At 37.0% G+C, this 24,238-nt stretch overlaps 1 protein-coding gene across 3 annotated transcripts in view; it reads left to right on the top strand.

The window, feature by feature from the left end:
- gabra3 (gamma-aminobutyric acid type A receptor subunit alpha3) overlaps positions 1-24,238 on the top strand; it is a 138,377-nt gene that overhangs the window by 97,349 nt on the left and 16,790 nt on the right. For all 3 annotated transcript variants that reach the window (XM_032576866.1, XM_032576865.1, XM_032576867.1), the window contains exon 7: positions 1,509-1,652. In XM_032576866.1, coding sequence (XP_032432757.1) covers positions 1,509-1,652 — 144 coding nt within the window. The remainder of the gene's footprint in view (positions 1-1,508; positions 1,653-24,238) is intronic.

Consider the following 24,238-nt stretch of genomic DNA (forward strand, 5'->3'; position numbering starts at 1 on the left):
TTTCCTTCAGGAGGGAGAGGGCAGTGGAAGATAACCTGTCAAAAGGTGTGACACCTTACAGCAGAGAAACCCTCCAAAATATGACATGAAACTGTTTACATTGAAGCACATTCATATTTTAGAACGGCCCAGTCAAAGTCCTCACCTAAATTCTAGTGTGAATCATTGGTAATTGTGGGGAAAATCAAGGCATTCAATTGAATTAAGAAAACTATGCATCTATTCAACATTATGTAAGCTGTTTCTTCCACTTCACTGTTGCTATTATCACATAAAATTCAGCTAATATGTACAGATTGTGTTAGTAAGGTAACAAAATGTAAAAAAAAAAAAATAATAATAATAATATTAATAAAGTTCTTGTAGTTCTGGAAAGCCTAACGCTACATCGGCTGCAGGAAAGCCTGTGCATCCTCAGCTCATCCCAGCTGAGATGAAACCCGCAGTTGGACGCTTGTGACCTTTGAGTCCTCAGGCTGCGCCGCGTGAGAAACAATCACTGTGATCATTATAGCCACATGGGCTCAGCAGTGCCTTAGAGAACAATTGTCACTCAACACAGTCTGCCCCCGAGTCAGGAAATTTACCATAAATCCGTATTACTGGGGAAGGATGCCGTGCAGCAGCTCTGCAGCGAAGCTCAGTCCAGCCCGCTCTGACCGAGTTTATCTAAGATGGACAGAAAGACGGCTAACGCGCGTCCTGTGGTTCACATTTCTGCTTTCTTTTTGTTAAAATTCATGATGGTTAGGAAAGACCATCCAGGCTTTTATCAGAGAAACTCTGCATGACTTAAATAGAACATGATCATGTTTGTGTGCGTGTGTGTGCGCTTGAGCGAGTTTTTTGTAATCCAGATATGTCTCCAGTTAAAAATGTGTCTTATCACTGAGAGAAGAATTAGACGAGAGAGAAAAAAGGTTGTTATGCCTTTTTTTATGTAAGGATTTGTTTCTTACGCTAGCAGAGGAGCTTGTAAGTGAAGAGTTTCTCTTGCACTTTGGACTGTCAATTAAAAGTTTTGATTAAAAAAGGAAGAAAAAAAAAATCTAATTGCAGTTTCGTTGCATTTTGGAAACTTTGAGAAAATCTTTCACAATAGAGTGAAAAAGCTGTGCTAGCATGGCTAAAAGGGAGATAGGTTTCTCGAAATTAGCAAAAAATAAAAAAATAAAGTAAATGGCTAAAGCTGGCTAGATAGCAAATAAAGAAAAATATCTATCATCCTGGATTTCTGATTCATAATTAAAGAAAACACATGATCATAACTGATTATGAAAGAGGCAGAAATCTTATTTACACAAATATTACCACATATTCACCACATAGGCAATATGTGGTGGAACATGTGGTAATGTGTTTGCACATATTATCACACGTGTGGTAATGTTATCACATATGGCCATCAATGTGGTAATATGTAGTAACTGTAGTAAATCTGCTACAATAAGATTTTGACATCTAATTCGTCTTTGCTGGGGGTTTTTTATCCTTTCCTTTCGACTCAGATGCGTACACCAACAATGAGGTGATCTACCTGTGGACTCAGGGAGACGAGAGATCTGTCTCTGTGGCAGAGGACGGCTCAAGGCTCAACCAGTATGACTTACTGGGTCACGTCATTGGCAAAGAAACCATCAGCTCCAGCACAGGTATATGCCACGCCACGCCACACTGTAACAGACTAGCTGAAAATCTTTTTTTATTTTGTGCAAAGTATTAGCGCATCATGCTAACGTTTTGCAGGCAGGTCAGGTAGAATTTAAAAACTAGTTTATCACACTATTCCACATTTTGATGAAGTGAAAAGGGTAGAAACACTGGATGAGTCACAGGAAGATGCTTCCATCAGAAAAAAAAGAAGTTTTGCTTTTCTGCTTTTGTTCTGCCATAATTTCAACCGTTTCATTGATGTCAGCTTAGGCCGGCACTATTTTCACCGAGCGCTCTGCTATTTACTTCTGCTTTTTCTGAATTATTTAAATTGTTTGGGTATGCTGCGAAAATGATGACTGTTACCAGTTTTTTGTGCGTTTTTTTTTTTTTTTTTCCCAGGCGAACTGCTCCGCATATTTACAAAGATAATATGAGAAAGTGTGCCAGAGGTGAAGGTTTGCTCAAATGTGTTGAGGCCAGAAAGTCAGCTTTAATAATTGCTCAAATTAAATGTAAATATCTTCTAGCCTAAGCTCTTTGGTGTATAAATGTGTATCTCTTCATCACACTACGGGAGTCATATTATCTTTCACACACAAATGCTTTTATTCTAACACTAGAGAACATAAAGTTTATTACAGCAAATTAAGGCAAAGGTATCGAATTAGCTGTGCCAACAGTGATGCTGATGTTATGGTTTATGAAACATACATAATTGGTGTGGATCTGTTCAAAAGTGCCTTTTGAAAATATTCAGCTTTTTCCCACACTCCCAAAAGTAAACAATATGCAATTTTAATCATGTCTTCTGCTGTGTTTAAAAATGTCTGCTGTGATTATATAGACCTTACCAGAGGGGCCGCTTTTCATTGGCTGATGCCCATTCTACGTGGTCACGTGCGTGGCCGTCTCACAAACACACTTAGCTTCCCGTTAGCTAAGAACAGCATAATGGCAGAACTGATACAACTTCTACACCTTGAAGCCTGTCTGCTACACAGTCTTACGTTAGCTAAACAGATCAATATGCAATGTGTCTGTATCTGACATACACTAAAGATTTTATTTTAGCAGAAAAGGCTTTGGACTAAACTGTTACTTGTGTTAGCCACGCTAGCACCAAGTACAGCTAGTCGGTCAATCATCGCTGTGTTCAGGGAAGCACTGATTAATAATCGAGAAATAAAAATCAAGCCTGGAAACTTGATATCGTAACGGACTGAATGTTATGTTTTTAACGTCTTTGCTCGTCTTGCGGGGTGCAGGCGGTTGCCACGGTAACAGGTTTGCTTAAACTACAAAGAGAGAGAGAGAGTAAAAAGGTAGGAGTGGTTTTGAGGTGATCACCTGTTCGGGTTATTTTACCTTTGTTTCCCTTTGCTGTGGCGCATTACAGCCGCTGTAGTTTCTAAACGTTGGACTAATTACCTCGTTCGTTTGTGAGTTTACGTCATTCACAACAAACATCAAATAGAACAAATATATTTCATTAAATTTTAACAAACAAATGGCTTCTACCGCGTTAATTGTGTGAAATTAAATTAATTATATCCCAGCTTCAGAAGATTTGCCTTTACCTTTACAGAGCTCTTTGGTTCCTCCTATCAGTCTGTAGCTTCTCATATTGACGTCATCAAACCAAATGTCAGATCTACCATAACTGACTGACACCTGCTGGCCTCAGGTTTGCAACCAGCTTGTGACTGAGAAACCAGTAACCTCCTCCCAGATGATGACATGAACTTCTTCTTCTTCTTCTTCTTTTGTTTTTTATTGGCGGCTGGCATCCAACTTAAGGTGCATTTACCGCCACCTACCAGACTGGAGTGTGGTCATCAGAGATCTCAGAGGGAATTAAATCCACCTCAATGATGTGTAGGATGTGCAAATTCACATCCTAACACACTCATTAATACCTGAATTAATGCATGAGCATGCACTGGCATACACACAAATACTTGTTCATATCCTAAATACGACTCATTAACCCAGTGTTATTTAAGAACCTAAATAAGAGATTTCTAACATAACTTGATTTATTATCCAATAGACTAATCATAGACAGTCCTATATTCTTTCTGCTTAGTAACGACTTTAAAATCTGGCGTTCCTCTGAGTATTTATCACATTCTAACAAGACATGCTCCACTGTTTCCACCTGATTGCAATAATTACAAGCCCCATTCTCATGCTTTCCTATTTTAAAGATGACATGAACTTGTTAGTTCCTCTGTCTATTGTAGTAGCTGATATATTGTGAAAATCCGATAGAAATGATGCACTAATCGAGTCATGTTTACATAGAAACTAGAAAATTTCGGAAGAAATTTAGCCGGGGCCTGCCAAGGCGCGCCCGTCGGGCATGGGCCCGGCGTCGTCACGCTACAAATCGGCATCGACGCTAAAGAACGCCGCGACGTAATCAGTGGCACGCGGAGAATCGCAAGAACGTTAAGTGAGGCGGACGTGCACCGTTCAGTATTATAAAGTAAGTATATCAGCTAAAATCAGCAGAAACGCTAATGTTAGCGTCATTCCTTTCATCAGCATGTGGGAAATCACTAGGATATTTTCTGTAATTGATTTACTCCATTCAGTATACTAAACATTGCTAAAAAGTAAAATAAATAGCTAATAGCTTATTGAAGCTAAAATGCTAACGCTAATGAACCTTGCATTGAACTGTTTAGTAACAGTTCAATGCTCATAAACTGCAGGAAGGCAGTTCATTAGCATTTACCTAATGATTGTCACAAATATAAATTTTCAATAACGCACACACACACAACATATCACAGTTTAAAAATATATATTGACCTTATGTTAAAGATTTCTACAAACTTTTTACAGGTAAAGTTTACAATGAACCAAAATTACAACATTTAAAGAATACCATAAATTTAAGAATCTAATGTCTCTGCAATAAAAAGAAATTGCTATCTTTTTTATTTTTAAACAACACCTCATATTGTTAAATAACTGATTTTATGTATTCAAGTTTTAAATATTACATTTGAGTTTGCATGGATGTAAAATTACTGCTCAGTTTAAAAATTACAGTATTTTTAAACTGAGCAGTTTAAAAATATGCTCAGTATTTTTAAACTGCTCAGCTAAACTACGCTCTTTAGCTTGTTAGCTTGTCGATGTTTCAGTTTTATTCGCTGGGAAAATTATTCTTTGTCTGCTTTGAAGATAAGCAGACAAATAATAAAAAACAAGTTTTGATATTAACTCTCAACTTCATTCACAAAACTTTTTCGTTATTTATTACGCAACGAACATGCATTTCACATAAGAACAAAACAATGAGGTGACGTTGCCTGTCCTTGAACACAACGCTGATCCCTCTTCACCCTGTCACCAACTCACACACATCCTCATTGTGTTGTGTTCTGTAAATAAACAAAACACAAGCAAAATCAATAAACTATATGCATATTCCAGTATACTGAGTTTTGGTTTTACATTCATTCTATTTAAATGTAGTTTGTTTGTGCTTACCAATGTTTTCTGGCCGGATGTCAGGCACCGTTTCCCCCTGGTCAGTTCGTCGATGTCTGGTTTTAGTTCTATTCTGTGGCAATCCGCAAAACGGCGTGTAGGTTTTCGTCAGTAATGCGCGATCTGTGCTTGGTCTTGTTTAAAGTCATTATTGAAAACATCTGTTCGCACAGATAGGTGCTTCCAAACGTGGACAAAACACGAGCTGCGTGGAGTCGAAGCTGCGGCATCAAATCAGGGGCAGTAGACGGTAAAAGTAAAAGTCCTCGATTGAAACATCACGGAACTTCGCTCTTTAGCTTCTTAGCTTGTCGATGTTTCAGTTTTATTCGCTGGGAAAATTAATAATCAGCTTGAGGTGACTCTGCTGCACTCTAGTGGCGAGAAGCCGTAATGTTGGTTGGTAAGAATCGGAAGGCATTATGGGATATGTAGTTTGTAGTCCATTCGTGCTCAAAACAATTAATAATCAGCTTGAGGTGACTCTGCTGCACTCTAGTGGCGAGAAGCCGTAATGTTGGTTGGTAAGAATCGGAAGGCATTATGGGATATGTAGTTTGTAGTCCATTCGTGCTCAAAACCTATTTTAAGTCAATCAATGGGGCTGTAAAACGGTGGTAGGGGGGAGAGGGCCACATAAAATGACGTAGCGGGCCACATGTGGCCCGCGGGCCTTGAGTTTGACACATGTGCAATAGAGGATCTATCTGCTGCTCATGCAAAACAGTCTATTTTAATCCCATGTGTAATAGTCATTGGGTTAAATCAGTTATATAATGCTGAAAACGCAAGTAGTTGATGTAAAAATATTCAAGGCTTTTATTTTGAAATTTTCAGTATGCTTCATTTCAAAGGGCCAAACTAATACCATGTGTAACAGTGCTTTGGATGAAAAAGTCAAATAAAGCCAAAAACAGCAATTACCTGATGTAAAAATATTCAAGGCTTTTATTTTGAAATTTTCATCAAGCTTAATTTTAAATTGCCACACTAATCCCATGTGTAACAATTGCTGGGTTAAATCAGTTATATAAAGCTCAAAAGAGCAATTTTCTGATGTAAAAATATTCAAGGCTTTTATTTTGAAATTTTTGTTAAGCTTCATTTCAAAGGGCCAAACTAATACCATGTGTAACAGTGCTTTGGATGAAAAAGTCAAATAAAGCCAAAAACAGCAATTACCTGATGTAAAAATATTCAAGGCTTTTATTTTGAAATTTTCATCAAGCTTAATTTTAAATTGCCACACTAATCCCATGTGTAACAATTGCTGGGTTAAATCAGTTATATAAAGCTCAAAAGAGCAATTTTCTGATGTAAAAATATTCAAGGCTTTTATTTTGAAATTTTTGTTAAGCTTCATTTCAAAGGGCCAAACTAATACCATGTGTAACAGTGCTTTGGATGAAAAAGTCAAATAAAGCCAAAAAGAGCAATTACATGATGTAAAAATATTCAAGGCTTTTATTGTGAAATTTTTGTTAAGCTTCATTTTAAAGTTCAAAACTAATCCCATGTGTAACAGTGCTTTGGATGAAAAAGTCATACAAAGCCAAAAACAGCAATTACATGATGTAAAAATATTCAAGGCTTTTATTTTGAAATTTTCAGTATGCTTCATTTCGGCTTTTATTTTGAAATTTTCAATATGCTTAATTTTAAAGTTCCAAACTAATCCCATGTGTAACAGTTACTGAGTTAAATCAGTTATATACAGCCCATAGCAGCACGTAGTTCTAAAGGCCAGTTCTCAGTCCTGATCTGTTTCAACTGAGGATAGATAGAACTACAACGATGCGTATTTGTAGTCCAAATCAGCAGCCAATAGCCTCTTGAGATCCGTTGCTATGTTAAATAAGTTTCACACCAAGGTGTGAAGTGTTAGTGAAACAGCCTGAGAGCCTCAGAAAATCCTGTCGCATGACTTTGCTCTGAAGCACCGTGACAGAAAACCGTACGGTCTAGATAAATTTCGAAAACATTTTACCGGAGCAGACAGGCGTATCAATGTGAGGACCGATTTTGATACTAATCGTGCGATATTTGTGGGCGTGATGGCGATTTCAAAAATGATTTGGGTTGAAAAAGTTGTCTTCATCTCTCACTCTAAGCAGCCAGAGACGCACTCTAACTTTAGGAAAAATGAGAAACTTTGGGTCGCTTAGAGGCAAATTGTGGACAAACCGTAACTGGTATCGACGAGCCGTCTTCACTTTCGAAGAGATCACAGACGTATCTACAAAATGAAATTTTAATGGCATTTCTAGGTGAATTTGTGACGACACAGCAAATCCTCAAAAATAGGGTATTTCCAGGATTTTTCCCATTGACTTATAATGGGGTTTTTTTCGCAGTTTTTTGCGAATTATGTCGCCACGTTAACCCCAAATCCCACCACAAATAATAGCTCCAATGGCGTGAATTTTCTGCACGTTTTGATACCTCATTTGTAGGTGTGCACCCAGCGGTATGAGCCGCATTAACGGTGACGGAAGAAAAATAAAGAAGAAGACTAGAAAATTTCGGAAGAAATTTAGCCGGGGCCTGCCAAGGCGCGCCCGTCGGTCTGGGCCCGGCGTCGTCACGCCACAAATCGGCGTCGACGCTAAAGAACGCCGCGACGTAATCAGTGGCACGCGGAGAACCGCAAGAACGTTAAGCGAGGCGGACGTGCACCATTCAGTATTATAAAGTAAGTATATCAGCTAAAATCAGCAGAAACGCTAATGTTAGCGTCATTGCTTTCATCAGTATGTGGGAAATCACTAGGATATTTTCTGTAATTGATTTACTCCATTCAGTATACTAAACATTGCTAAAAAGTAAAATAAATAGCTAATAGCTTATTGAAGCTAAAATGCTAACGCTAATGAACCTTGCATTGAACTGTTTAGTAACAGTTCAATGCTCATAAACTGCAGGAAGGCAGTTCATTAGCATTTACCTAATGATTGTCACAAATATAAATTTTCAATAACGCACACACACAACATATCACAGTTTAAAAATATATATTGACCTTATGTTAAAGATTTCTACAAACTTTTTACAGGTAAAGTTTACAATGAACCAAAATTACAACATTTAAAGAATACCATAAATTTAAGAATCTAATGTCTCTGCAATAAAAAGAAATTGCTATCTTTTTTTATTTTTAAACAACACCTCATATTGTTAAATAACTGATTTTATGTATTCAAGTTTTAAATATTACATTTGAGTTTGCATGGATGTAAAATTACTGCTCAGTTTAAAAATTACAGTATTTTTAAACTGAGCAGTTTAAAAATATGCTCAGTATTTTTAAACTGCTCAGCTAAACTTCGCTCTTTAGCTCGTTAGCTTGTCGATGTTTCAGTTTTATTCGCTGGGAAAATTATTCTTTGTCTGCTTTGAAGATAAGCAGACAAATAATAAAAAACAAGTTTTGATATTAACTCTCAACTTCATTCACAAAACTTTTTCGTTATTTATTACACAACGAACATGCATTTCACATAAGAACAAAACAATGAGGTGACGTTGCCTGTCCTTGAACACAACGCTGATCCCTCTTCACCCTGTCACCAACTCACACACATCCTCATTGTGTTGTGTTCTGTAAATAAACAAAACACAAGCAAAATCAATAAACTATATGCATATTCCAGTATACTGAGTTTTGGTTTTACATTCATTCTATTTAAATGTAGTTTGTTCGTGCTTACCAATGTTTTCTGGCCGGATGTCTGGCACCGTTTTCCCCTGGTCAGTTCGTCGATGTCTGGTTTTAGTTCTATTCTGTGGCAATCCGCAAAACGGCGTGTAGGTTTTCGTCAGTAATGCGCGATCTGTGCTTGGTCTTGTTTAAAGTCATTATTGAAAACATCTGTTCGCACGGATAGGTGCTTCCAAACGTGGACAAAACACGAGCTGCATGGAGTCGAAGCTGTGGCATCAAATCAGGGGGCAGTAGACGGTAAAAGTAAAAGTCCTCGATTGAAACATCACAGGACTTCGCTCTTTAGCTTCTTAGCTTGTCGATGTTTCAGTTTTATTCGCTGGGAAAATTAATAATCAGCTTGAGGTGACTCTGCTGCACTCTAGTGGCGAGAAGCCGTAATGTTGGTTGGTAAGAATCGGAAGGCATTATGGGATATGTAGTTTGTAGTCAATTCGTGCTCAAAACCTATTTTAAGTCAATCAATGGGGCTGTAAAACGGTGGTAGGGGGGAGAGGGCCACATAAAATGAGGTAGCGGGCCACCTGTGGCCCGCGGGCCTTGAGTTTGACACATGTGCAATAGAGGATCTATCTGCTGCTCATGCAAAACAGTCTATTTTAATCCCACGTGTAACGGTGCTTTGGATGAAAAAGTCAAATAAAGCCAAAAAGAGCAATTACATGATGTAAAAATATTCAAGGCTTTTATTTTGAAATTTTCATCAAGCTTAATTTTAAATTGCCACACTAATCCCATGTGTAACAATTGCTGGGTTAAATCAGTTATATAAAGCTCAAAAGAGCAATTTTCTGATGTAAAAATATTCAAGGCTTTTATTTTGAAATTTTTGTTAAGCTTCATTTCAAAGGGCCAAACTAATCCCATGTGTAACAGTGCTTTGGATGAAAAAGTCATATAAAGGCAAAAAGCGCAATTATCTGATGTAAAAATATTCAAGGCTTTTATTTTGAAATTATTATTATGCTCCATTTTAAAGTTCCGAACTAATCCCATGTGTAACAGTGCTTTGGATAAAAAAGTCACATAAAGCCAAAAAGCGCAATTATCTGATGTAAAAATATTCAAGGCTTTTATTTTGAAATTATTATTATGCTCCATTTTAAAGTTCCGAACTAATCCCATGTGTAACAGTGCTTTGGATGAAAAAGTCATATACGGCCAAAAAGAGCAATTACATGATGTAAAAATATTCAAGGCTTTTATTTTGAAATTTTCAGTATGATTCATTTCAGAGGGCCAAACTATTCCATTGTGTAACAGTGCTTTGGATAAAAAAGTCACATAAAGCCAAAAAGCGCAATTATCTGATGTAAAAATATTCTAGGCTTTTATTTTGAAATTATTATTATGCTCCATTTTAAAGTTCCGAACTAATCCCATGCGTAACAGTGCTTTGGATGAAAAAGTCATATGCGGCCAAAAAGAGCAATTACATGATGTAAAAATATTCAAGGCTTTTATTTTGAAATTATTATTATGCTCCATTTTAAAGTTCCGAACTAATCCCATGTGTAACAGTGCTTTGGATGAAAAAGTCATACAAAGCCAAAAACAGCAATTACATGATGTAAAAATATTCAAGGCTTTTATTTTGAAATTATTATTATGCTTCATTTTAAAGTTCCGAACTAATCCCATGTGTAACAGTGCTTTGGATGAAAAAGTCATACAAAGCCAAAAAGAGCAATTACATGATGTAAAAATATTCAAGGCTTTTATTTTGAAATTATTATTATGCTCCATTTTAAAGTTCCGAACTAATCCCATGTGTAACAGTGCTTTGGATGAAAAAGTCATATAAAGCCAAAAAGAGCAATTACATGATGTAAAAATATTCAAGGCTTTTATTGTGAAATTTTTGTTAAGCTTCATTTTAAAGTTCAAAACTAATCCCATGTGTAACAGTGCTTTGGATAAAAAAGTCACATAAAGCCAAAAAGCGCAATTATCTGATGTAAAAATATTCAAGGCTTTTATTTTGAAATTATTATTATGCTCCATTTTAAAGTTCCGAACTAATCCCATGCGTAACAGTGCTTTGGATGAAAAAGTCATATGCGGCCAAAAAGAGCAATTACATGATGTAAAAATATTCAAGGCTTTTATTTTGAAATTATTATTATGCTCCATTTTAAAGTTCCGAACTAATCCCATGTGTAACAGTGCTTTGGATGAAAAAGTCATACAAAGCCAAAAACAGCAATTACATGATGTAAAAATATTCAAGGCTTTTATTTTGAAATTATTATTATGCTTCATTTTAAAGTTCCGAACTAATCCCATGTGTAACAGTGCTTTGGATGAAAAAGTCATACAAAGCCAAAAAGAGCAATTACATGATGTAAAAATATTCAAGGCTTTTATTTTGAAATTATTATTATGCTCCATTTTAAAGTTCCGAACTAATCCCATGTGTAACAGTGCTTTGGATGAAAAAGTCATATAAAGCCAAAAAGAGCAATTACATGATGTAAAAATATTCAAGGCTTTTATTGTGAAATTTTTGTTAAGCTTCATTTTAAAGTTCAAAACTAATCCCATGTGTAACAGTTACTGAGTTAAATCAGTTATATACAGCCCATAGCAGCAAGTAGTTATAAAGGCCAGTTAAGTCCTGATCTGTTTCAACTGAGGATAGATAGAACTACAATGATGCGTATTTGTAGTCCAAACCAGCAGCCAATAGCCTCTTGAGATCCGTTGCTATGGCAAATAATGGTCTCAGCAGGGTGTGAGCTCTGAGCTCTGAGCTCTCAAACACACAGTGTGTTTGAGCAAACACGTTTTACTGACAAAAAAGCATTGGAAACAAATCCTTCTTGTTCGGGAACCGTAATACATATTCGAAAAGCGTTTTAAGCGTATGACAGTTCAATGTGTCTTCTGCGATAGTCCCGAGATTCATATCTGTACCTCACTCAGAGCATTTACAGTGATGAGAGAAAGAAATGTTGTGCCCAGATCTGAACCTCGATCGGCTGTCACTGTAATTTGAGCAAAAATGAGAAACTTTGGGTCGCTTAGAGGCAAATTGTGGACAAACCGTAACTGGTATCGACGAGCCGTCTTCACTTTCGAAGAGATCACAGACGTATCTACAAAATGAAATTTGAATGGCATTTCTAGGAGAATTTGTGACGACACAGCAAATCCTCAAAAATAGGGTATTTCTAGGATTTTTCCCATTGAGTTATAATGGGGGTTTTTTCGTAGTTTTTTGCGAATTATGTCGCCACGTTAAGCCCAAATCCCACCACAAATAATAGCTCCAATGGCGTGAATTTTCTGCACGTTTTGATACCTCATTTGTAGGTGTGCACCCAGCGGTACGAGCCGCATTAACGGTTACGGAAGAAAAATAAAGAATTATAACTAGAAAATTTCGGAAGAAATTTAGCCGGGGCCTGCCAAGGCGCGGCCGTGGGGTTCGGGCCCGGCGTCGTCACGCTACAAATCGGCATCGACGCTAAAGAACGCCGCAACGTAACCAATGGCACGCGGAGAACCCCAAGAACATTAAGCAAGGCGGACGTGCACCATGCAGTACGATTTAAAATGTTGTCAAGGCATTAATTTTGGAAGTTTTGTTAAACTTCATTTCAAAGGGCCAAACTAATCCCATGCGTAATAGTCCTTGGGTTAAAATAGTTATATAATGCTCAAAACACAAGTAGCTGATGTAAAAATATTCAAGGCTTTTATTTTGAAATTTTCAGTATGCTTCATTTCAAAGGGCCAAACTAATACCATGTGTAACAGTGCTTTGGATGAAAAAGTCAAATAAAGCCAAAAAGAGCAATTACCTGATGTAAAAATATTCAAGGCTTTTATTTTGAAATTATTATTATGCTCCATTTTAAAGTTCCGAACTAATCCCATGTGTAACATTGCTTTGGATGAAAAAGTCATATACGGCCAATAAGAGCAATTACGTCATGTAAAATATTCAAGGCTTTTATTTTGAAATTATTATTATGCTCCATTTTAAAGTTCCGAACTAATCCCATGTGTAACATTGCTTTGGATGAAAAAGTCATATACGGCCAAAAAAAGCAATTACGTCATGTAAAATATTCAAGGCTTTTATTTTGAAATTTTCAGTATGCTTAATTTTAAAGTTCCAAACTAATCCCATGTGTAACAGTGCTTTGGATGAAAAAGTCACATAAAGCCAAAAACAGCAATTACCTGATGTAAAAATATTCAAGGCTTTTATTTTGAAATTTTTGTTAAGCTTCATTTCAAAGGGCCAAACTAATACCATGTGTAACAGTGCTTTGTATGAAAAAGTCAAATAAAGCCAAAAAGAGCAATTACATGATTTAAAAATATTCAAGGCTTTTATTTTGAAATTTTTGTTAAGCTTCATTTCAAAGGGCCAAACTAATACCACGTGTAACAGTGCTTTGGATGAAAAAGTCAAATAAAGCCAAAAAGAGCAATAACATGATGTAAAAATATTCAAGGCTTTTATTTTGAAATTTTCAGTTTGCTTCATTTTAAAGTTCTGAACTAATACCACGTGTAAGAGTGCTTTGGATGAAAAAGTCAAATAAAGCCAAAAAGAGCAATTACGTCATGTAAAAATATTCAAGGCTTTTATTTTGAAATTATTATTCTCCATTTTAAAGTTCCAAAGTAATCCCATGTGTAACAGTGCTTTGGATGAAAAAGTCAAATAAAGCCAAAAAGAGCAATTACGTCATGTAAAAATATTGAGGGCTTTTATTTTGAAATTTTCAATATGCTTAATTGTAAAGTTCCAAACTAATCCCATGTGTAACAGTGCTTTGGATGAAAAAGTCACATACCGCCAAAAAAAGCAATTACGTCATGTAAAATATTCAAGGCTTTTATTTTGAAATTTTCAGTATGCTTCATTTCAGAGGGCCAAACTAATACCACGTGTAACAGTGCTTTGGATGAAAAAGTCATATACGGCCAAAAAGAGCAATTACGTCATGTAAAATATTCAAGGCTTTTATTTTGAAATTTTCAGTATGCTTAATTTTAAAGTTCCAAACTAATCCCATGTGTAACAGTTACTGAGTTAAATCAGTTATATACAGGCCATAGCAGTTCTAAAGGCCAGTTCAGTCCTGATCTGTTTCAACTGAGTATTCCACTATAGATAGAACTACAATGATGCGTATTTGTAGTCCAAATCAGCAGCCAATAGCCTCTTGAGTTCCGTTGCTATGGTAAATAATGGTCTCAGCAGGGTGTGAGCTCTGAGCTCTGAGCTCTCAAACACACAAGTGTGTTTGAGCAAACACGTTTTACTGAAAAAAAGCATTGGAAACAAATCCTTCTTGTTCGGGAACCGTAATACATATTCGAAAAGCGTTTGCAGCGTTTGACAGTTCAATGTGTCTTCTGCGATAGTCCCGAGATTCATATCTGTACCTCACTCAGAACATTTACAGTGATGAGAGAAAGAAATGTTGTGCCCAGATCTGAACCGAGATGGGCTGTCACTCTAATTTGAAGAAAAATGAGAAACTTTGGGTCGCTTAGAGGCAAATTGTGGACAAACCGTAACTGGTATCGACGAGCCGTCTTCACTTTTGAAGAGATCACAGACGTATCTACAAAATGAAATTTGAATGGCATTTCTAGGTGAATTTGTGACGACACAGCAAATCCTCAAAAATAGGGTATTTCTAGGATTTTTCCCATTGAGTTATAATGGGGTTTTTTTCGTAGTTTTTTGCGAATTATGTCGCCACGTTAACCCCAAATCCCACCACAAGTAATAGCTCCAATGGCGTGAATTTTCTGCACGTTTTGATACCTCATTTGTAGGTGTGCACCCAGCGGTATGAGCCGCATTAACGGTTACGGAAGAAAAATAAAGAATTATAACTAGAAAATTTCGGAAGAAATTTAGCAGGGGCCTGCCAAGGCGCGCCCGTGGGGTTCGGGCCCGGCGTCGTCACGCTACAAATTGGCATCGACGCTTAAGAACGCCGCAACGTAATCAGTGGCACGCGGAGAACCGCAAGAACGTTAAGTAAGGCGGACGTGCACCATTCAGTACGATTTAAAATGTTGTCAAGGCTTTTATTTTGGAAGTTTTGTTAAACTTCATTTTAAAGGGCCAAACTAATCCCATGCGTAATAGTCCTTGGGATAAAATAGTTATATAATGCTCAAAACACAAGTAGCTGATGTAAAAATATTTAAGGCTTTTATTTTGAAATTTTCAGTATGCTTCATTTTAAAGTTCTGAACTAATACCACATGTAAGAGTGCTTTGGATGAAAAAGTCAAATAAAGCCAAAAAGAGCAATTACGTCATGTAAAAATATTCAAGGCTTTTATTTTGAAATTTTCAGTATGCTTCATTTTAAAGTTCTGAACTAATTCCACGTGTAAGAGTGCTTTGGATGAAAAAGTCATATAAAGCCAAAAACAGCAATTACCTGATGTAAAAATATTCAAGGCTTTTATTTTGACATTTTCAGTATGCTTAATTTTAAAGGGCCAAACTAATACCATGTGTAACAGTGCTTTGGATGAAAAAGTCAAATAAAGCCAAAAACAGCAATTACCTGATGTAAAACTATTCAAGGCTTTTATTTTGAAATTTTCAAGTATGCTTCATTTCAAAGGGCCAAGCTAATACCATGTGTAACAGTGCTTTGGATGAAAAAGTCAAATAAAGCCAAAAAGAGCAATTACATGATGTAAAAATATTCAAGGCTTTTATTTTGAAATTTTCAGTATGCTTCATTTCAAAGGGCCAAACTAATACCATGTGTAACAGTGCTTTGGATGAAAAAGTCAAATAAAGCCAAAAAGAGCAATTACGTAATGTAAAAATATTCAAGGCTTTTATTTTGAAATTTTCAGTATGCTTCATTTCAAAGTTCCGAACTAATACCACGTGTAACAGTGCTTTGGATGAAAAAGTCAAATAAAGCCAAAAAGAGCAATTACTTCATGTAAAAAATATTCAAGGCTTTTATTTTGAAATTTTCTGTATGCTTCATTTCAAAGGGCCAAACTAATACCATGTGTAACAGTGCTTTGGATGAAAAAGTCAAATAAAGCCAAAAAGAGCAATTACATGATGTAAAAATATTCAAGGCTTTTATTTTGAATCTATTATTATGCTCCATTTTAAAGTTCCGAACTAATCCCATGTGTAACAGTGCTTTGCATGAAAAAGTCATATACGGCCAAAAAAAGCAATTACATGATGTAAAAATATTCAAGGCTTTTATTTTGAAATTTTCAGTATGCTTCATTTCAGAGGGCCAAACTAATACCACGTGTAACAGTGCTTTGGATGAAAAAGTCACATAAAGCCAAAAACAGCAATTACCTGATGTAAAAATATTCAAGGCTTTTATTTTGAAATTATTATTATGCTCCATTTTAAAGTTCCGAACTAATCCCATGTGTAACATTGCTTTGGATGAAAAAGTCATATACGGCCAAAAAGAGCAATTACGTCATGTAAAATATTCAAGGCTTTTATTTTGAAATTTTCAGTATGCTTAATTTTAAAGTTCCAAACTAATCCCATGTGTAACAGTGCTTTGGATGGAAAAGTCAAATAAAGCCAAAAAGAGCAATTACGTCATGTAAAAATATTCAGGGCTTTTATTTTGAAATTTTCAATATGCTTAATTTTAAAGTTCCAAACTAATCCCATGTGTAACAGTTACTAAGTTAAATCAGTTATATACAGCCCATAGCAGCAAGTAGTTCTAAAGGCCAGTTCTCAGTCCTGATCTGTTTCAACTGAGGATAGATAGAACTACAATGATGCGTATTTGTAGTCCAAACCAGCAGCCAATAGCCTCTTGAGATCCGTTGCTATGTTAAATAAGTTTCACACCAAGGTGTGAAGTGTTAGTGAAAGAGCCTGAGAGCCTCGAAAATCCTGTCGCATGACTTTGCTCTGAAGCACCGTGACAGAAAACCGTACGGTCTAGATAAATTTCGAAAACATTTTACCGGAGCAGACAGGCGTATCAATGTCAGGACCGATTTTGATACTAATCGTGCGATATTTGTGGGCGTGATGGCGATTTCAAAAATGATTTGGGTTGAAAAAGTTGTCTTGATCTCTCACTCTAAGCAGTGAGAGAAGCACTCTAACTTTAGGAAAAATGAGAAACTTTGGGTCGCTTAGAGACAAATTGTGGACAAACCGTAACTGGTATCGACGAGCCGTCTTCACTTTCGAAGAGATCACAGACGTATCTACAAAATGAAATTTGAATGGCATTTCTAGGTGAATTTGTGACGACACAGAAAATCCTCAAAAATAGGGTATTTCCAGGATTTTTCCCATTGACTTATAATGGGTTTTTTTTCGTAGTTTTTTGCGAATTATGTCGCCACGTTAACCCCAAATCCCACCAAAAATAATAGCTCCAATGGCGTGAATTTTCTGCACGTTTTGATACCTCATTTGTAGGTGTGCACCCAGCGGTATGAGCCGCATTAACGGTGACGGAAGAAAAATAAAGAAGAAGAATATTAAAGAGACGCTTCTCTCCGACAATAGTAATAGGTTCCTGCCATTGCTTTGCATGGCAGGCCCCAACTAGAAAATTTCGGAAGAAATTTAGCCGGGGCCTGCCAAGGCGCGCCCGTCGGGCATGGGCCCGGCGTCGTCACGCCACAAATCGGCGTCGACGCTAAAGAACGCCGCGACGTAATCAGTGGCACGCGGAGAACCGCAAGAACGTTAAGCGAGGCGGACGTGCACCATTCAGTATTATAAAGTAAGTATATCAGCTAAAATCAGCAGAAACGCTAATGTTAGCGTCATTGCTTTCATCAGTATGTGGGAAATCACTAGGATATTTTCTGTAATTGATTTACTCCATTCAGTATACTAAACATTGCTAAAAAGTAAAATAAATAGCTAATAGCTTATTGAAGCTAAAATGCTAACGCTAATGAACCTTGCATTGAACTGTTTAGTAACAGTTCAATGCTCATAAACTGCAGGAAGGCAGTTCATTAGCATTTACCTAATGATTGTCACAAATATAAATTTTCAATAACGCACACACACAACATATCACAGTTTAAAAATATATATTGACCTTATGTTAAAGATTTCTACAAACTTTTTACAGGTAAAGTTTACAATGAACCAAAATTACAACATTTAAAGAATACCATAAATTTAAGAATCTAATGTCTCTGCAATAAAAAGAAATTGCTATCTTTTTTATTTTTAAACAACACCTCATATTGTTAAATAACTGATTTTATGTATTCAAGTTTTAAATATTACATTTGAGTTTGCATGGATGTAAAATTACTGCTCAGTTTAAAAATTACAGTATTTTTAAACTGAGCAGTTTAAAAATATGCTCAGTATTTTTAAACTGCTCAGCTAAACTTCGCTCTTTAGCTCGTTAGCTTGTCGATGTTTCAGTTTTATTCGCTGGGAAAATTATTCTTTGTCTGCTTTGAAGATAAGCAGACAAATAATAAAAAACAAGTTTTGATATTAACTCTCAACTTCATTCACAAAACTTTTTCGTTATTTATTACACAACGAACATGCATTTCACATAAGAACAAAACAATGAGGTGACGTTGCCTGTCCTTGAACACAACGCTGATCCCTCTTCACCCTGTCACCAACTCACACACATCCTCATTGTGTTGTGTTCTGTAAATAAACACAAAACACAAGCAAAATCAATAAACTATATGCATATTCCAGTATACTGAGTTTTGGTTTTACATTCATTCTATTTAAATGTAGTTTGTTTGTGCTTACCAATGTTTTCTGGCCGGATGTCAGGCACCGTTTTCCCCTGGTCGGTTCGTCCATGTCTGGTTTTAGTTCTGTTCTGTGGCAATCCGCAAAACGGCGTGTAGGTTTTCGTCAGTAATGCGCGATCTGGTCTTGGTCTTGTTTAAAGTCATTATTGAAAACATCTGTTCGCACAGATAGGTGCTTCCAAACGTGGACAAAACACGAGCTGCGTGGAGTCGAAGCTGCGGCATCAAATCAGGGGCAGTAGACGGTAAAAGTAAAAGTCCTCGATTGAAACATCACGGAACTTCGCTCTTTAGCTTCTTAGCTTGTCGATGTTTCAGTTTTATTCGCTGGGAAAATTAATAATCAGCTTGAGGTGACTCTGCTGCACTCTAGTGGCGAGAAGCCGTAATGTTGGTTGGTAAGAATCGGAAGGCATTATGGGATATGTAGTTTGTAGTCAATTCGTGCTCAAAACCTATTTTAAGTCAATCAATGGGGCTGTAAAACGGTGGTAGGGGGGAGAGGGCCACATAAAATGACGTAGCGGGCCACATGTGGCCCGCGGGCCTTGAGTTTGACACATGTGCAATAGAGGATCTATCTGCTGCTCATGCAAAACAGTCTATTTTAATCCCATGTGTAATAGTCATTGGGTTAAATCAGTTATATAATGCTGAAAACGCAAGTAGTTGATGTAAAAATATTCAAGGCTTTTATTTTGAAATTTTCAGTATGCTTCATTTCAAAGGGCCAAACTAATACCATGTGTAACAGTGCTTTGGATGAAAAAGTCAAATAAAGCCAAAAACAGCAATTACCTGATGTAAAAATATTCAAGGCTTTTATTTTGAAATTTTCATCAAGCTTAATTTTAAATTGCCACACTAATCCCATGTGTAACAATTGCTGGGTTAAATCAGTTATATAAAGCTCAAAAGAGCAATTTTCTGATGTAAAAATATTCAAGGCTTTTATTTTGAAATTTTTGTTAAGCTTCATTTCAAAGGGCCAAACTAATACCATGTGTAACAGTGCTTTGGATGAAAAAGTCAAATAAAGCCAAAAAGAGCAATTACATGATGTAAAAATATTCAAGGCTTTTATTGTGAAATTTTTGTTAAGCTTCATTTTAAAGTTCAAAACTAATCCCATGTGTAACAGTGCTTTGGATGAAAAAGTCATACAAAGCCAAAAACAGCAATTACATGATGTAAAAATATTCAAGGCTTTTATTTTGAAATTTTCAGTATGCTTCATTTCGGCTTTTATTTTGAAATTTTCAATATGCTTAATTTTAAAGTTCCAAACTAATCCCATGTGTAACAATTGCTGGGTTAAATCAGTTATATAAAGCTCAAAAGAGCAATTTTCTGATGTAAAAATATTCAAGGCTTTTATTTTGAATTTTTTGTTAAGCTTCATTTCACAGGGCCAAACTAATACCATGTGTAACAGTGCTTTGGATGAAAAAGTCAAATAAAGCCAAAAAGAGCAATTACATGATGTAAAAATATTCAAGGCTTTTATTGTGAAATTTTCATCAAGCTTAATTTTAAATTGCCACACTAATCCCATGTGTAACAATTGCTGGGTTAAATCAGTTATATAAAGCTCAAAAGAGCAATTTTCTGATGTAAAAATATTCAAGGCTTTTATTTTGAATTTTTTGTTAAGCTTCATTTTAAAGTTCAAAACTAATCCCATGTGTAACAGTTACTGAGTTAAATCAGTTATATACAGCCCATAGCAGCACGTAGTTCTAAAGGCCAGTTCAGTCCTGATCTGTTTCAACTGAGGATAGATAGAACTACAATGATGCGTATTTGTAGTCCAAACCAGCAGCCAATAGCCTCTTGAGTTCCGTTGCTATGTTAAATAAGTTTCACACCAAGGTGTGAAGTGTTAGTGAAAGAGCCTGAGAGCCTCAGAAAATCCTGTCGCATGACTTTGCTCTGAAGCACCGTGACAGAAAACCGTACGGTCTAGATAAATTTCGAAAACATTTTACCGGAGCAGACAGGCGTATCAATGTCAGGACCGATTTTGATACTAATCGTGCGATATTTGTGGGCGTGATGGCGATTTCAAAAATGATTTGGGCTGAAAAAGTTGTCTTCATCTCTCACTCTAATCAGCGAGAGAAGCACTCTAACTTTAGGAAAAATGAGAAACTTTGGGTCGCTTAGAGACAAATTGTGGACAAACCGTAACTGGTATCGACGAGCCGTCTTCACTTTCGAAGAGATCACAGACGTATCTACAAAATGAAATTTGAATGGCATTTCTAGGTGAATTTGTGACGACACAGAAAATCCTCAAAAATAGGGTATTTCCAGGATTTTTCCCATTGACTTATAATGGGGTTTTTTTCGTAGTTTTTTGCGAATTATGTCGCCACGTTAACCCCAAATCCCACCAAAAATAATAGCTCCAATGGCGTGAATTTTCTGCACGTTTTGATACCTCATTTGTAGGTGTGCACCCAGCGGTATGAGCCGCATTAACGGTTACGGAAGAAAAATAAAGAATTATAAAGAGACACTTTGTTGGGTGTAGAGTAATAGGTTCCTGCCATTGCTTTGCATGGCAGGCCCCAATTAAAGAGACACTTTCTCCGACAATAGCAATAGGTTCCTGCCATTGCTTTGCATGGCAGGCCCCAACAAGGCACCGCGAGGCTTTGCTTGTGAGACTTGCGGTCACGTGGGTCGGTTGTGGGCGGAGCTTGGTAAGGTCCATTTCCACGGTTACCATGGAAATCTCTGTGTTTTCTGTACATTTGTATCTTAATCCTGCTTAAGGGAAAAACCTTAGACAGACCTGAAGGAACCCGGGATGTAATGCAACCCTTAGAAAACGTTGAGTCTTGAGGCAATAGTCAATGACTAAGTGCAATATTGGTCAACACTCGTGGGTATAGAAATAGATTCTTCCAGGTTAGCTTGCAGTGTAAGGCAGCTGAAGGCCGAACAACCTGGTGAACCTGCTGTTTGTTAAAACCGAGATCAATTAAAGCCTGGAGTCTGCTGATGGTCTCTGAGGTTTCTCAGTGAATCATCTTAACATCTGTATACAGTCAGAGCTGTACACAAGCAAAGACCAGTGTTAAATAAACAAATTACAGCATTTTACATGTTATGTGATAGATCAACGCAAGGAAATCTGAAAAGTGTGGTGTGTATTTGGATTCAGCCCACCTGAGTCGATATTCTGTACCTCTAACAGCTCCAAACTTCTCGACACTAAACTTTTTTTAACCCATTTTTCTTAAAATAGCTTCAGCTGTTGTTCCACTGGAAGTCAAAACTTTGCTTGGTTTATATTTTCAGCCTCTTAAAGGTTCATTTCCACTGCGGAAACAAAATTAAAATCAGACAAAAGTGGGTACAAATCTAAGAATGGCTGCTAAGAATGTTTTACGTCATAGTTTGCAATTAAACATTCTCTTGATTCTTAGCAGTTTGCATTTAAATACATTTTGAAAAATAGTAATCCTTATGGGAGCTTGGACGTACAACAATTTCATCTCCAGGGACACAGAGAGGATGAATAATGAACTCATAAAAGCCTTTTTAAGATATTTTACAGGTAACATTAGAATATTCTTAAGTGTTCATGTTCTGAGATAAAGATTAGCATTTTTGCAATGCCCCAGGATTTTAAGTCTGACTGGAGCAGACAAGCTGCTGCAGCATGTGGGTGTGTGGAAGAAACTCCTACAAGAAATCTCAAAGGCTTTAATTATTATAGATATGTGAATTACCGAAAACTTATTCAGTGCTAAAACTGGTTTTCATTTAGTTTCTTTGCTTAAAGACCATGAAATTGTGATAAATTGTGTCTTCAGATAGCTGAGAAGCTGAAAGCGAGGATTCTACCCGCACATTTCCGCCCTGTTTGGAGTCGCCGTCTGCGGCTTTTAAACCAGAAAACAATCTGAGACGAGTTGCTGTTTTCGTCACATTTCACAGTTTTTATGGCCGCTGCATTAAGCGGGGAGATCTGCACTCCCAGGTGAATCAAAAAACAATTCAGAAGATTAAAATCGAGGGGGGGAAATGACCCAATAACCAAAATGACCTTTATCAATCAATCAATAAGGCATTTCAAAATGCTTTATATCATAAAAACACAAAGTCATAGAACACAGTCAACAATTAAAACGTTACATTTTGTCAAGTGCCGTCAATCACATCAGATTGTTGATTAGTGTTTCATTGATTATGTTTCAAAAGCAACTCTAAACAGGCGGGCTTTCAGTCTAGACTGAAAGGAACTCAGTGTTTCTGCTCTTTTGCAGTTTTCTGGAAGTTTGTTCCAGATCTACGGTGCATAGAAGCTGAACGTCTCTATGCTTGGCTCTGGTTTTTACACATTTGCTGCCAGAATCCCTCTGCATTTAGCTCGATCTATCTCACTATCAATTCTGAAGCAGTTTCCTGTGCATTGAGAAGAAAAATCTTCCCGCAGCATGATACTGCCGCCACCATGTTGCGCCCTGGGGACAGAATTAAAATTGTGGAGAGCACTTTATTTCTCTTTTTTTTTTTGTAAACTTCACTTAAATATGTGCTATAACAATACAATAATACTTATACAGGATTCTGACATCCCGTATAACCACAGCTGTCATGTGAAGTTTTTTATTTGTCAGTAGAAGCACTGACACGATGTGGCAGTTTGACGTAAAACTGCCGCATCAGGCAGCTGAGAGGAAGACCTTGGTGCAAAGCTGATGATAAAAGCTTGTTTCTGTAAATCATTGGGAAGAGGCGCAGCTTACAACTGAGGCGCAGCGACCTCCTTTTCAGAAAGGTTTAACCTCAGAACTGAAGCTGTTTGCAGATGTAGCTCTCAGGAGGCGACTCGCAGCGTTTCCGGAGATCTGTCAGACTTCAGGTGTGACAGAACAACAAACAAAACACACCTGTGCTTCGCTCACACTTTGCAAGACTTTTAAATAACCGTATTTCTTACCGAGCGAGAACGTCCTGCGCAGTCGATTTGACCGCGGCGGCTCTTTAATGCTTCAAAAACACAGGGAACTTTTAGGAGCGCCTAAACTACTTTTGTTGAACTGGTTTAGTCTAAAAAAAAAAATCAAAAAATTTTTTCAAGTTAGTTTCTAACGAAGTGCAGAGCGGGGCTGAGGGAAGTTTGAGCCTCTTCAGTCGTGGTCGGATTCTGGTCAGAGGAACCACCTCAGGGAAACTGGAGCCTCTCGTATCTCTGCAACACAGATTGCAAAAGCAGGAGTGAGAGCCAACGCTCAGGGAAAGTGTGAATCTGGCCGTTTGCTGCCATCAGTGACAAATACAAACACTGGAGAATGATGCAGGCTCACACTCTCCACAAAAATATATATCTACATATAAGAGTGGCACAAAGGACAATGTCAATGTTCTGTAAACGGGTTAAGCCACCTGAATAACTGCTGACTTACTTGTGGTTTTGAATCTCCTTTGAGGTGCGGCACGCTGCATTCTGATATTACCCAAATGTACCAGGAGGCTTTTAAAATTCAAATTAATGTGCTGAAAATGAAAAGTCCATAAAAACATCTTTCTCCGACTGGATGTTTTTCCCCACTCATGCTTGATTGCACTTCT

This window comes from Xiphophorus hellerii, chromosome 11, assembly GCF_003331165.1.
Source record: "Xiphophorus hellerii strain 12219 chromosome 11, Xiphophorus_hellerii-4.1, whole genome shotgun sequence".
In the NCBI taxonomy this organism is placed as follows: Eukaryota; Metazoa; Chordata; class Actinopteri; order Cyprinodontiformes; family Poeciliidae; genus Xiphophorus; species Xiphophorus hellerii.